The 15,375-nt window shown below is 47.7% G+C and overlaps 1 protein-coding gene across 3 annotated transcripts; it reads left to right on the plus strand.

Moving 5' to 3' along the window:
* The first annotated feature begins 30 nt into the window (after nucleotides 1-30).
* Nucleotides 31-14,974, plus strand: PSMD3 (proteasome 26S subunit, non-ATPase 3). Of its 3 annotated transcripts, none has more exons than XM_043584333.1 (12): nucleotides 31-440; nucleotides 2,664-2,854; nucleotides 4,401-4,538; nucleotides 6,570-6,706; nucleotides 7,439-7,629; nucleotides 7,770-7,873; nucleotides 12,021-12,135; nucleotides 12,239-12,358; nucleotides 12,503-12,606; nucleotides 12,874-13,029; nucleotides 14,259-14,309; nucleotides 14,519-14,974. In XM_043584333.1, exons 1-12 carry the CDS (start codon nucleotides 227-229, stop codon nucleotides 14,594-14,596), a joined length of 1,599 nt encoding a protein of 532 aa, XP_043440268.1. In that variant the 5' UTR covers nucleotides 31-226; the 3' UTR covers nucleotides 14,597-14,974. The 3 variants fall into 3 exon arrangements, with proteins under 3 accessions (XP_043440268.1, XP_043440266.1, XP_043440267.1); XM_043584331.1 differs by having other exon boundaries at nucleotides 83-440; nucleotides 14,487-14,974; XM_043584332.1 differs by having other exon boundaries at nucleotides 83-440; nucleotides 14,490-14,974.
* Nucleotides 14,975-15,375: the final 401 nt, after the last annotated feature.

The raw sequence follows: 15,375 nt of genomic DNA on the forward strand, positions 1-15,375 counted from the left end.
GGCTGTTGATTTCTTTCCCTTTTGTGGACTCGGCTTTCGGCCCGCCGGGCCTGGCGTTTCCCAGAAGGCCCAGCGCCGGGAAAGGGTTTGCAGCTGCTCAGTCATCGTGCGGCCCGTCGCGAGCCCGCGCTCGTGTGCAGGCCCGGCTCGGTTCCTGATTTCTGGTGCGAGGATTCACGCGAACCCCCGGTCTCTGTCCCCGGACTAGGCCGCGACCCCGGGCACCATGAAACAGGAGGGCTCGGGGCGCCGCCGCGGCGCGGACAAGGCAAAGCCGCCGCCGGGCGGAGGGGAGCAAGAACCACCGCCGCCCCCGACTCCCCAGGATGTGGAGATGAAAGAGGAGGCGGCGGCGGGTGGCGCGTCAGCGGGAGAAGCTGACAGCAAAACGGCAGTGGCTGAGCACTCCCAGCGAGAGCTGGACACCGTCACCTTGGAGGGTACGAGAGCCCGGGCCGGGGACGTGCTGTGATCACGGATGACAGCGCTCCTCGGGATCCGCAGCGCAGCTTCCACCATCCCCGGTTCTTTAGGAATATCCCCAGTGCCCACCTCCAGTCCCCTGACACTCCCGACCCCAGTCCCAATAACTGAACCTTCTCTCCAGGTTCCGGACTCCTCCCTTCACACACACCTCCTTCCTCTGCCTGAGTTGCATCTAGAAGTAGGTCTCACTGGGCCTGTAGACTCCCTCTTCTAGGTCTTCTCTGACCTACTCTGTTTACATCCACCGAACTGATTCTAACGCCCCCAGCATATGATTGATCCTACCAGAAACCAGTGTTTGTATTTGTGTATAAAGGGTGTCAGGGTGACGCAGAATACTGGCCCTTGAGTTTTAAGACTACAAAAGTTTTCTTTTGCTAGCTATCTCTAGTAAATTCACCTAAGAGAAGACTTTCTAATCAGTATCTTGCTTTCTTGTTTCTGTAACGAAGGTTCCCCAACAATCCCAATGTACTTCTGCTCCCTTACTCCTGTTTCTAAAGAGTTTAAACATTTTACGGACTTGCAAGTTTTTAGGTGTCATCTTTGAGTTCCTAATATCTTCGACCTAAAATATGAACCAATTCCTCCATTTCTTTTCTCCTAAGTGCTTGTTTCCAGTTTCTTACAGCCCTCTTGCTCCTCCAAATTCACATTTTTCTTAGAGATCCTGTCCACATTTGGAGTGGGTAGACTGAGAGCTTCCCACTGTGACCCTTGTGCTATTTTCCCAGCTCTGGATCAAGTGGAACCACATTGTTCATTGGGTTTTCTCTCTAATGATGGACACATAGTAAACCCTCTGTAATGTTAGCAGTTATCATTACTGTGTCATTGATGGGACCCAGGCACCCTATGCTAAGTGTACAAAGGTAACTAAGAAACTACCAATGAAATGTATTCCCTTATTCCTAGACACTTTAGTTTCCAGTTTTTTACTGTTATAAATAATTTTTCAACAGTCATCTTTGTGACCAGGTTTTTAGTCTACCTTTACAATTATTTCTTCAGTATAGATTCTAAATATGCCTGAATTGAAAGGGTAGGCGTTTTTAAGGTTTTGGGTAGGTATTGTCCAGAGAAACTGTACTGATTTATGTTATACCAACAGAAATATCCTGTTCACTGGTAACTCTGTTATGATTTCTTAAATATTACCAATTTGGTAGTTGAAAACATTTCCATTTGCAATTATTCAAAAGCTAGTAAAATGTATTTTCATGTCAGTTAGCTATATTTCTTTTTGTATTGTCTATTTGTGGTTTTTTTAAATGTTTTTTTTTTGACACACACTCTCTCTCTCTCTCTCTCTCTCTCTCTCTCTCTCTCTGAGTGGGGGAGCGGCAGAGAGAGGGAGACACAGAATCCAGAGCAGGCTCCAGGCTCTGAGCTGTCTGCACAGAGCCCAATGCTGGGCTCCAACCCACAAACCGTGAGATCATGACCCAAGCCGAAGTCAGACATCTAACTGACTGAGCCACCCAGGCGCCCCATTTGTGTTCATTTTTACTTGTCCTAATTATTTATGCAAGTTCTTTGTAAAATAAGAACATGACTCTCTGGTCACATTTGTTGCAAATATTTTTTTTGTTTGTTCAGTTATTCGGAAGGATTTTTTAGAGTGGAGTTCATCATGCGTGTGCGCGCACGTGTGTGTGTGTATGTGTATGACTTCTCCCATTGCGTTTTTTTTTTTTAAGTTATTTTGAGAAAAAGAGAGGGTGGGGGAGGGGCAGAGAGAGGGAGAGAGAAAATCCCAAGCAGGCTCCGTGTTGTTAGTGCCAAGTCCCATACAAACCATGGGATAATGACAGCCAAAATCAAGAGCCTTCTGAGCCAGGTGCCCCTCTACCATTGTTTACATTTAGAAAGTCTTTTCCTGTATAGAGATCTGTTAAATCTCCATGTGTTTGTCTTGTTTTTTGTTGGTCTCTTTACCTTCCTCTTTCTGTCACCCTCTACCCTTTCCCCTACCCCAGCTTTAATTTTTGTCTCTTGGTTATGTCTTAAAATCATTATTTGGCATCTGTAAGTGTTGCTTAACCCTACTAGGCAAGAGAAGTGGTTGGCTACATCTTGCCCTTTTATAAGAGGTTCCCTAGAACTACTTGCCTGGAGGGTGGGAGGGAATAGGAAGAATTGGAAGTAACATTGTTTTCTTCTGTGGTCCTCCACAGACATTAAAGAGCATGTGAAACAGCTGGAGAAGGCAGTTTCGGGCAAGGAGCCTCGATTTGTGCTGAGGGCCCTGCGGATGCTCCCTTCCACATCACGTCGCCTCAACCACTACGTTCTGTATAAGGCTGTACATGGCTTCTTCACCTCAAATAATGCCACTCGAGACTTCTTGCTACCCTTCCTGGAAGAGGTGAGTGAGTCAGGTGCTTAAAGGATGCAGGCTTGGTCTCAGACCACATCCCCCCACCCCATCCCTTGATGTAATGTTTCCCATCCTGAAGACCTGTCTGATTACCTGCTGTAGCTGAGTAGTGAAGCAAAGCAGCCCATTTTAAGACTCATTTGTCCCCTAACAAGGGAACCATCTTTCTGCCCTATAGTGTCATTCTTCTGAGTCAGGGAAAAAAACTGGGAATCAGGACCCTTTGAACCAAACTCACTTAACGCTGCTCCTCAGCACGAGCACTCTCCTCCAGTTGGGTGGTGTGTCCATTGTCCTAGGAGAAGGTACCACCACCTCTGAATCCTCACTGAGGAGGACGTATAAAACAGTGGTTAAGAGCACAGGTTCTGGGAGCACCTGCGTGGCTCAGTTAAGCATCTGACTCTTGATCTCAACTCAGGTCATGATCTCACAGTTTGTGAGGTGGAGTCTGCTTAGGATTGTCTCTCTCCCTCTCTCTGCCCCTTCCCATCTTGTGTGAGTGTGCTCTCTCTCAAAAAATAAATAAAAAACCAAAATAAAATGTTAAAAAAAGAATACAGGTTTTGGAGGTGGAGTCAAATTTGAACCCCAGCTATACCATTTGGTACTTGTGGGACTTGAGCAAGTGACCTAACCTCCTTATGCCTCATTTTCATTCTTAAATGTAGTGAACAGATTCGGGGGATGAGGCTGAGTAAAGGAATGTCTTAGAACCTTCCCTGGCACATAGTGAATGCTGATGAAATTTGGTGCAGGCAGTGGCCTCCATGCCACGAAAGACCTCTCCTTTTCCTTTCCGGCTGTAAAATCCCCCTTATGTACAGGTCCTGACCCTTCTCAAACCACGTTGCCCCTTCAGCCACCTTCATCTCACTAAAATCCTATACGCTCACAGGCTGTTGCATAGATGTGAAAACTCAATCCCTTGAGGTGGAATGATGAAGAAGAGTGTATTGTCTGGGAACAAGAAAGCATCCCCCCCCAACCTCACCTGGAATGTTTTTTAACCCTATATCTCTAAATTCACTCAACATGTTTGCTTTTTGAGCTGTTGCATATTATTCCAGCTTTGATGACTAGATCTGATAATAAGTACTATGTTTATGTCACTTCCCCCAAATTTCCTTTGTTCCCACAAAAAAAAAAAAAAAATTGTATCTCATTATTCTTGATCTCATCTCTAGAATTATGTTACTTTATTAAACCCTATTTGATCAAATTTTCAGTGGTTCCAGGTGTGGTGGTTTAATCTCTACTTAGATTGTAGGTTTTTTGAGGCGTCCTTACATCATCCTTTCTGTCCCCATTATATTCTGTAAAGATGTCTGTTACATTCCTGTAACCCTTTTCTTGTTTCTATTGCCAGCCTCCTTGACTTCTTTCAGAAGGTGACTGTGTGCCATCTTTATTTTTGTATCCCCAATACCTAGAAAAATCTTGCACATAGTAGGCATTCATCGTGGGTGTTTAGTAAATTCTTGGTTGACTGATCTGACTGAGCTTTTCCACAGTAATTCATGTCTTCTCCTAGCCCATGGACACCGAAGCTGATTTACAGTTCCGTCCCCGAACAGGAAAAGCTGCATCAGCACCCCTCCTGCCTGAGGTGGAAGCCTATCTACAGCTCCTCGTGGTCATCTTCCTGATGAACAGCAAACGCTACAAAGAGGTATCCAGGGCCAGTGGGCAAGGTTAACATGTCCCAAGCAGTGCATGAGTTTTGTGGGAGAGATTGTCTCTGGTGAAGAAATGGAGAGAATCACTGGGCTCTTAAACAGCCCCCCAGACTCTTACCCCATGTGGGAACACACCTAAGTCCACATCCAGGAAGCCCCCTCAGCTCCCATTCAGACACCATGGGAAGGGGCTGGCGGCCACCATTCTGTGCTTGTCTGTGGCATAGTGCCAGTGTCGTGGATTCTGTTAGGATAGAGATTTGGAGATAGAAACCAACGTTCAAATCCCAGCTATAGCTTAGGCAAATTAATTTCTCCTGGCCTTATGTCAAATGGGGAAAATAGTGCCCAATTTACAAGATCATTGTTGGCATTAAGTAAAATACTGGCACAATGATCTGCATATAGTAAGCTTTCACAATATTTTAATAAGTAGCAGCTCTTTTCATGGGACTGAACAACTCCGTGGATACTGCTCTACCACTTCTCCCTCTGACTGGGGCCAACTTCTTTGCCATCACAGCCACTGTCCCAAGAGCATGCTTAAGAAATGACAGGTCCCTCTCAATTTCCTGTTTTGTTTTTTCCTTGCCTTGCCTTGAGTTGGTTTTTGTTTGTTTCTAAATATAATTCACCCCTTTATTTTATTTTATTTTTTTTGTTTTTTAATATTTATTTTTGAGAGAGAGAGAGTGTGTGCAAGTGGGGGAGGAGCAAAGAGAGAGGGAGACACAGAATCTGAAGCAGGCTCAGGTTCTGAGCTGTCAGCACAGAGCCCTATGGGAGGGCTCCAACCCATGAACTGTGAGATCATGACCTGAGCCAAAGTCGGATGCTCAACTGACTAAGCCACCCAGGTGCCCCATAATTCACCCCCTTTAAAGTGTACAATTCAGGGGTACCTGGCTGGCTCAGTCAGTAGAGCGTCTGACTCTTGGTCTCCAGGTCATGAGTTCGAGCCCAACATTGGGTACAGAGAGTACTTAAAATAAAATGAAGGGCGCCTGGGTGGCTCAGTCAGTTAATCATCCTCCTTCAGCTTAGGTCATGATGTCACAGCCTTTGGGTTTGAGCCCTGCGTCAGGCTCTGCTCTGACATCTCAGAGCCTGGAGCCTGCTTCAGATTCTGTCTCCTCTCTCTGCCCCTTCCCTGCTAGTTCACCTCTCTTCCTCCCTCTCTCTCTGTCTCTCTCTCTCTCTCAAAAATAAGTAAACTTTAAAAAAAGAAGATACAAAGTAAAATCAATTATGGGGCTCCTGGTGGCTCAGTCAGTTAAGCATCTGACTCTTGATTTCAGCACAGGTCATGATCTCACAGTTTGTGAGTTTGAGCCCTGTGTCAGGCTTTGCACTAATACAGAGCCTGCTTGGGATTCTCTTCTCTCTCCCTCTCTGCCTCTCCCTCACTCAGGCTCTTTCTCTCTCAAAATAAATAAACTTTAAAAACAGTTATAAAAAAATAAAGTGTACAGTTCAGTGGGTTTTGGTGTGTTCACAAGGTTGTACAACCATCATCACTGTCTAATTCCAGAATAATTTTGTCACCCCCAAAAGAAACGCCATTGCTGTTAATAGTCATTCCCCATTCCCCCCAGCCTCCAGCAACTACTCATCTCCATTGTCTGGCTCATGGATTTTCCTATTCTGACATCTCATATAAATGGAATTATATAATACATGGCCTTTTATGTATGGTTTCTTTGACTTAGCATAACGTATTGTAGGTTTGTCCATGTCGTAGTGTGGATCTGTAGTCCAGCCCTTTTTGTGGGTGAATAATATTCCATTGTGTGGATATGCTGCATTTAGTTTATCCATGTATCCAGTGATGGGCACTTAGAGGGATCATTTCACTTTTTGGTAATAATAATGCTGCTATGAACATTTGCATACAAGCTTTTATGTGAACATGTTTGCAATTCTCCTGGATTTATGCGTAGAAGGGGAGTGCTGGTTCATGTGATTGCTCCATGTCCAAGCTTTTGAGGAAGTGCCACTAGATTCTCTTTTGGCTGCCTCCCCAGGCACAGAAGATCTCTGATGACCTAATGCAGAAGATCAGCACTCAGAACCGCCGGGCCCTGGACCTTGTGGCCGCAAAGTGTTACTACTATCATGCCCGGGTCTATGAGTTCCTGGACAAGCTGGATGTGGTGCGCAGGTATGGGTGGCCAAGGTCTGACCCTAAAGTTAAGAACTATCCCCCAGGCTCTTCCCTTTACTCCACATCAAGGGAGTACTGACTGGTAGATCAAGGGTGGAAGGACAGGCTAGAAAACATTTCACTCCTCTGCTTAGAGCTTGTGGTGGCTCCCCATTTTCCTCAGGGAAGAGTTGAAGTCCTCGTGATAGCACATAAAGCCTGATGTGCTCTGGCCCTTGTTACTGCCTTCTTGACTCCAGCACCCTCTGCTCGCCTGACTCCCCACACTGGCCTCCCTGCTCTTCCTGGGGCATGACAGGCACACTCTTCTCTCTACCAAGAATGCTCTTCTCCCTACTTCCTTCAGGCCTTTGTTTAATTGTTCCTTTCTCAGCAAGTCCTACCCTGATCAAGCTATTTAAAATTGCAACCCCATCCTCCTCACCTCCTGTGTTCCCTATTACACTTACCCTCATTTCTCCATAGCCCTGATCTCCTCCTATCATGCTAAGTAATACACTTACTTATGATCATTGTCTGTCACCCCCACGAGAATGCAGAGTTGTGTCCTTTTGGTGCACCTAGAATAGTGCTTCACGCCGCAGGCACTCAATAGTTGAGTATTCAGTGAAAAACCAGAAAAGCAGTCTGTGTCACTTTTTTTGGAATTGAGAGAGAATGGAGAGGTCAAAGCAATTTAAAGAGTTCTTATTTGAGCCCTTTGATATCTCTTTTCTTTCCTTCTTGAAGCTTCTTGCATGCTCGGCTCCGGACAGCCACCCTTCGGCATGATGCGGATGGGCAGGCCACCCTGCTGAACCTCCTGCTGCGGAACTACCTACACTACAGCTTGTACGACCAGGCTGAGAAGCTGGTGTCCAAGTCCGTGTTCCCCGAGCAGGCCAACAACAATGAGTGGGCCAGGTACCTCTACTACACAGGTGAGCGATGGGCCCGACCCTTGAGTCAGATCAGAAGGTGTCTCAGGCTCACTTGGTGCATGAGACACCCATTTGACACTGGTTTGCAAGGGGCTTTGGATGATGCCATTCTCTTGACCCACTCCCTTCTCTACCCCCAGGGCGAATCAAAGCTATTCAGTTGGAGTACTCAGAGGCCCGGAGAACAATGACCAATGCCCTTCGCAAGGCCCCTCAGCACACAGCTGTTGGCTTCAAACAGACGGTGAGCAGCAGTTCTCATCCCTACACTACTTACTCATCTGATAAGGCTTTGGTTCTCTTTCCCTACACAGGCCAGGGAAGGTGTCCCTAACCTTCATTATCCAAAAGGTGTATCATTGTGCATAGTGCATTTATGGGTAATAACATTGGTCAAAGCACATTAAGCAGATACTAGCTGCACCTCTGGTGGTTATGTTCAGAGAGAGTATTCTCCTTGGTAGATAGGTTTAGAATATTCCCATTGCCCCAGCGCTCTTTACAGTCATTCCAGGCACGGGCCCGGATTATGTTGAGAATCCCCAGGCTCTTCTCTGGTTTCTCACATGCCCATTTGGGAGCAGTGTTCTCTGTAGCCAGGGAATCCAGAAAATCTCCATAAGGCTGACTGGTTTGGGTGGAGATAAACCTTGGCCACCTAATAGCTGTCAGTCACCCTAGTATTTTTTTTTTTTTTTTTTTTTTTGAGTGGTGACCTTGGTATTAGGCACTGTGAGATAGGTAAAGAACATTGACCTAGAAAGGTTTGAGAACCTTTGTAAAGTCGCAGAGCCTGGTAGCCAGAATTTGGACCCAGGTTTCTCGACTACAAACCTCTGTTCCCACGTCAACGTGACCTCTACCTCCTAGTGCGCTTGAAAGAGGAGAGGATGAAAATGTACAATGATTAAGTCAGTGTAGTTGAGATTTGGTCTGTTTCTGTTCAGAAGTTCAAAGAAAGACAGGTTTGATTTTGGTCAAATAATTAAAGACATCTTTAAAAAGTTAAATTTAATCTGGTGCTTGCAAATTGGTAGAATTTTCCAGAAGGGAATGGCTTTTCAGACATACACAGTACATGTGCAGAATGTTGATTACTTACAACATAGGACATACACTAAAGTTTCTGAAAACACAGGTAATTAGCATATAAATTGTTGTGTCCTGGAGAGAGACATTGTGGGGTAAAGTAGGATTCTCAAACCAGACTTTACTCTGGTAAAGATGGATAAGGTTTCAGAGTTTTCTGTGGTGGAGCCAGGCAGCAGGAAGGAGCAGAAAGGGCTAGAGTGAGAGATCTTTGGCCAGGAAAGAGATGGAGTGGTTGCTTGAGAGAGGAAGAAGCAGAGTTAGGGAAACTTCCACCCAGAGGGACTTAAGCAAACAGGTGATGGGCCAAGGCCTTGGAGGAGCTAGGAAGGGATGGAAAAAGAGAATCTAGCTTGAAGTAAAGCAGAGAGAAGGAAAATGTGTAAAAAGAGGCCTCAGGTTTAAAGTGGGGTCTACAGCACTTTGAAAGCTTATTCACCCATAGTGAAACTCGCATTCTCTCCTTGGGTGAGCTTCCTTGCTTGCATGGCTCAACACAGACCTCCATGATGCTTCACCAGAATCCATTTCTAACTATCTTAGTCTGTTCGAGCCGTCACACCAAGCTACCACAGACTGGGTGGCTTAAGCAACAGAGATCTATTTCCTCATAGTTCTGAAAGCCAGAAGTCTAACATCAATGTGTCCGCATGGTTAGTTTCTCCTAAGGACCTCTCTTCCTTATAGATGGCCGTCATCTTCTAATCTCTTCAAATGGTCTTCCTTCTCTGCCTGACTGTATCCTAATCTCTTATAAGGATACCAGTCATATTGGATTAGGACCCACTCATATGACCTCATGCCCCTTAATTATCTCTTTAAAAGCTCTGTCTCCAAATACAGGCATACCTTGTTTCATTGTACTTCGCACATACACGCTTTTTTATAAATTGCAGGTTAGTGGCAACCCTGCAATGAGCAAGTGTCTCGGCGCCATTTTTCCAACAGCATTTGCTCACTTCATGTCTCTGTGTCACATTTTGGTCTTCCTCACAATACTTCAAAGTTTGTTTGTTTGTTTGTTTTAAGTTTATTTTAAGAGAGAGTGCATGCATGAGCTGGGGAGGGGCAGAAAGAGAATCCCAAGCAGGCTCCTTGCTGTCAGTGCAGAGCTCCATGTAGGGCTTGATCTCACAAACCGTGAGTCAGACACTTAACTGACTGAGCAACCCAAGCACCCCTCAAACTTTTCATTATGATATCAGTTATGCTGATCCGGGATCAGTGGTTACTACTTGTTGGAAGACCAGATGATAGCGTTTTTTAACAAGATATCTTCAGATTAAGGTACATATAGTGTTTTTTGTTTTTTAATATAATGTTACTGCATACTTAATAGATTATGGTACAGTGTAAACAACTTTGTGTGCACTGGGAAACCAAAAAGTCCTTTGACTCGCCTTATTGTGATACTCACTTTGTTGTGATCTGGAACCGAACCTGTGATATCGCTGAGGGGTGCCTGTGTAGTCACATTCTGAGGTCCTGAGGGGTTAAGGACTTCAACATATGAGTTTGGGGGTTCAGACTTCAGCTTGATACTAATTCTGACCCCTCTTATGAACACCAGATCTACAAATCCAGCTTCCCACCACACATCTCTGTATAGATACTCCTCACACAAAGCTTGTCCAAAGCAAACCCCTCTGACTACCCCTTACCAGTCCTTCCTTCTGCTCTCCCAATCAAGATAGGAGCTTCAGGATCATCCCAGACTCACCACCACCACCACCCCTCCTTCCACATCACTAAGTTATCTGTTGATTTGTCCCCATGTCTTTTGTATTTGTCTCCTCTCTGGTATCACTGGTGCCCTTGTTCAGGCCACTAGCATTTCTGGTCATCATCCTCCCCTTTACCAACCCAGCTTCCACACAACTGCCTAACTAAAAAGAGCTCCAGGCCCGTGCCTGCCTTGCCCAGGAAGCTTGCATTGCTCTGCCTTACCTGCACAATAGAGCATTACAGTCTTGTGAGGTAGGCAGGCTGGGCATTACGGTCCGGTGCCACTGCCACCTATTTTAGGGACTAGGATACCAAGGACTTCGTTACTCAGCATTTCCTACCTAGTGAGTATATACTAGCATACTGTCTCCAAACTCTGAGCTCAGCCTGGTTTTCAAAACAGCACGTCATCTTTCATCGCCTTCCAGACTTTCTTGGGGTGTGTCCTCACACTTATCCACCTCTTTTCTAATCTGTTTCCTTGACTGAAACAACCTCCTTCCTTTTTCTGCTTCATCAGAATCCTATGGCATATATTAACTTTCGCCTTTTTCCTGCATTTCCCCTCACTCATGGATTACTCCAGGGAACTGGGCAACATCATGGGTATTATATGGGTGGGTGTGGGCATGATCACCCACCACCCATTTTTTTTTTAATGTTTATTTTTGAGAGAGAGAGAGAGAGAGAGAGAGAGAGCGCAAGCAGGAGAGGGGCAGAGAGAGAGGAGACATAGAATCCGAAGCAGGCTCCAGACTCTGTGTTGTCAGCACAGAGCCCGATGGTGGGGCTCGAACTCACGAGCCGCAAGATCATGACCTGAGCCAAAGCCGGACACTTAACCAACTGAGCCACCCGGGTGCCCCCAGCCCACTACCCATTTTAACCCCTTACTTCTCTTGTGACTCTTGATATCACACGATCTAGCTGTCTGTGTTCCTGTTTGTCCCACTTGGTAGGAAGCTCCTTAATTGCTAGGCGTCACCCCTCTTACGGTTTTCCTCCCATGGTACTGAATCCATGGTAGGCGCACAGAGGTACTCACAGTTTTATGGAGAAGGAAGGGCCAAATTTTCCAGCCAGCCTTCTGCATCCATACCCGGGTCATTCACTGAGGTTCTGCCAGTCCCCTTCCTGAGCTTCTGCCTCTACCCAGATAACTTGTTCTACACATTCACCTCCTCTCCTCCAGGAACGATCCACCTCTCTAACCAGCATCTTTGGCTGACCCACACTCCATTCCCTAGGCCACTAAGCCCTGTTTTCTCACTATTTCGGAGCCACAGGACATACCCATCTGGCCTGTACTTCCAGATTGTTGCCATGGCAGAGCAGTGTGTATGGATTAGCCAGATTAACTGGAATTTAGGGCTCAGTGTGGGCAAAAAGGCAGATCTTCCCAGTACCTGGCTCTGGAGGCAGATCTTCAATTCCACGCCCAGCTCTGCATGGGCCTAATCACAGTGCCATTTTCCTTGTTTCCCAATGCGTCTGACTGCACTGAAGCCCCATTTCTCTCCCTTCTCCCTCCTGCTGGGGCTCCCTGCCCACTGTGTTCCTGTGTCACACACTGCCAGGTGCACAAGCTTCTGATTGTGGTGGAGCTGCTGCTTGGGGAGATCCCAGACCGGCTACAGTTCCGTCAGCCATCTCTCAAGCGCTCGCTCATGCCCTACTTCCTTCTTACTCAAGGTAAGGGTGGTCCCGCTCCCAGAGCTTGCCAGACCCCTAGCGCTGTGGCCTTTTCAGTGGGTTTGCCCGTTTGCATCATCTGATCCACTCCTCCCCGCTCCAGCTGTCAGGACCGGAAACCTTGCCAAGTTCAACCAGGTCCTGGACCAGTTTGGAGAGAAGTTTCAAGCAGATGGGACCTATACCCTAATCATCCGACTACGGCACAACGTCATTAAGACAGGTGTGGATCTGAGTCTGAGAGGCTGCTGGAAGAGCAGGACCCAGATCAGCTTCTGCAAGGGATGGCGGCAACCCTGTGGGTGTCCATGGGTGGGCAGAGGGTCTGTGGCCACCCTGCCCACCCCAGTGCTCCTTCCTCTCCCAGGTGTGCGCATGATCAGCCTTTCCTATTCCCGAATCTCCCTGGCCGACATCGCCCAGAAGCTGCAGCTGGATAGCCCAGAGGATGCAGAGTTCATTGTTGCCAAGGTGGGGCCAGTTCCGGGACTGCAGTTGCTACCCTCCTGCCATATTTCAAGGGGTGGGAATGGGAGACTGGCCAAGGAAGGGAATGGGTTCAGTAGTGGCATGGTCTTTTCAGGGAGTGCTGGCCTTACAATGAGGCCAGGAAGTTGCCAGAGAGTGTGTGTACGTGAGTGAGTGTACAAGTGTGAGGAGGAGAGGGACAGGACAGGATGTTCTCAGATTTAGAAGATGGGCTTTCTGGTGACTTTTCCTTTATTTGGGGGCCGGCAGGCCATCCGGGATGGTGTCATTGAGGCCAGCATCAACCACGAGAAGGGCTACGTCCAGTCCAAGGAGATGATTGATATCTACTCCACCCGTGAGCCCCAGCTGGCCTTCCACCAGCGCATCTCCTTCTGTCTAGATATCCACAACATGTCCGTCAAGGTGAGAAGCCGGGGCTGTAGAGGGGGGTTAGCAGCACCTGTGAATTCCTCAGAGGAGGTTGCCCTAGATCCCGGACCATCTCTGTAAAGTCCCTGAATGGCAGGGCAGGGGGTTCCAGAGTGAATGAAGGAATTGGCATGTGGGCCTATATGACTTTCGCCTGCCTCTACGGGTCTGGTTGCCCGGGAGGGAAACAGATGGAGTCACAGTACAGGTTCCAGATTTGCTTCCAAATCTGAGTCCTTCACCTTGTCTGAACCTCTGTTTCTCCATCTATGAAACCGATGGGGAGATTACCTGCCCTGTCTGTTTTGCAGGGTTGAGGACATTAAATGAAATCGCTGTCTTAAGACACTTAGTGAAGTCTGAATTGTGGAAAAGGTAGGGTGGGTATCTAGTTCCTCAAAAGGTCGTTAAGCTCTTATCCTGTGGCAGGCACTGAGTTGGGTGCTGGTACTGTTCGCCAAATTTTTTTTTTTTTTTTTTTTTTAAGTTTATTTTGAGAGAGAGAGAGCACACATGAGCAGGGAGGGGAGGGACAAAGAGAGAGGGAGAGAATCCCAAACAGGCTCTGTGCTGTCAGTGCAGAGCCCAACCCAGGGCTCCCCAAAATCATGACATGAGCCGGAATCAAGAGTCAGATGCTTAACCGACTGAGCCACCCAGGTGCCCTCTGTTTGCCAAATTTCCTGGCCTCTTCTTGCCCCACGAAACTAGGGATGTTGTTACCTTGCTTAAAATCAGGTAAATGTTGTTCTCGGGGAGACATGAAAGGCCCTCTGTGACCTGGTTCCCCTTGTCTCTAGGCTCACTTCCCAGGTGCTCTTTTCCTCTCTACCCACTTTTCCTTCCTCTCCTCCCTCCCCACCCCCACCCCCACCCCCCGACTGGCCCCACTGAACTCAGGCCAGGCCTTTTCACACATTGAAACCTCTGCCTGGAATGCCTTTCCTCCATTCCCACAAGCAGTCAGTTCCTTTCCTCTGTTTTCCTCCTCACTGCCAGTCCCCCTCCCTGGCCAGTGAGAATGTCTTGATTCTCATTTCCAGTGTTTGCCACATGGTATAGTAGTAATTACCTTCCATGTCTAGCTCCTCACTAGACTAAACTAGAGAATGAATAGCCTAATTCATGTTGTGGTGCCCAGTACACAGAAGGAGCACAATAAACATGTGTTCAGTTCATGCCTTCTCTTTATCTTCCTCCTGTCTTTACTGTGCTTCATTCAGGCCATGAGGTTTCCTCCCAAATCGTACAACAAGGACTTGGAGTCTGCAGAGGTAAGGTGCTTTCTGCTTTGGATAAGACTGAAAGCTCAAACTTTCCTACAGAGAGGGAAGAGTGGGGGGGCAGTTTCTGGAAGGGCTGGGAGTAGTTCTGAAGCTCTGGCAGTCCCTGACCTCGGAGTGGGTTGGGCTCGGTGAAGCACTGTGTGAGAGAGCCTCACTGGTCCCCAGCAGCCCAGCCCTCACCCCACCTCTTGCCCCAGGAACGGCGCGAGCGAGAGCAGCAGGACTTGGAGTTTGCCAAGGAGATGGCCGAAGATGATGATGACAGCTTCCCTTGAGCTGGGGGGCTGGGGAGGAGTGGGGTGAGTCGGGAATGGCTCTTTATCTTTTCCCCTTGGGGCCCCCTGCCCAGGGAACTGGCCCCTTTACCATACATGTCTCACAGACAGCATATGTGCAGGGGGTGAGGGGTGCAGGGAGCCAGTCACCCCCACCTCACCCCAGGACCCCTCCCCAGCCAGTGACATATCACATGGTGGGCAGGAGGGTGGGCAGGCAGCCTCCCCAGGGCAGGGTCCTGGCTAGTGGTGTGGGCAGCAAGATGGGAGGGAATCTGTGCTCTCCCAGAAGTCCGGGACTGGAATCGGGACATGTGTTGGGTTGTATGTTTTTTGAAGCCTCAATTATGATTTTTAAACAATAAAAAGTTCTCCAAAGCTCTTTGTGCATCATTTAATAACTAGACTGCACTCTTCATACCTACAGTATTGACAGACCCAGATTTTTCCTTCCTGGTCTTGGGAGGGCCAGCCCCAGTGTAATCTGGGGACCTGATGTGACTGTGGATGAGAATGAGGCCAAGGGCAGGGTGAAGAGCTGGCATCAGGAGGGCCTCTCTCCCATCTACCTGGCTGGCCAGTATTGGGCAAGTCACTAAACCTCTCCATCTCCTTTCCCACATCTGTCCAATAAAGGATAAGATTCCATGACCTGGCTCTGAAGTTAAAAATCTAGACCTCTAGGGGCGCCTGGGTGGCTCAGTCGGTTGAGCGACCGACTTTGGCTCAGGTCATGATCTCGCGGTCTGTGAGTTCAAGCCCCGCATCAGGCTCTGTGC

This window comes from Prionailurus bengalensis, chromosome E1 (assembly GCF_016509475.1).
Source record: "Prionailurus bengalensis isolate Pbe53 chromosome E1, Fcat_Pben_1.1_paternal_pri, whole genome shotgun sequence".
Lineage (NCBI taxonomy): Eukaryota > Metazoa > Chordata > Mammalia > Carnivora > Felidae > Prionailurus > Prionailurus bengalensis.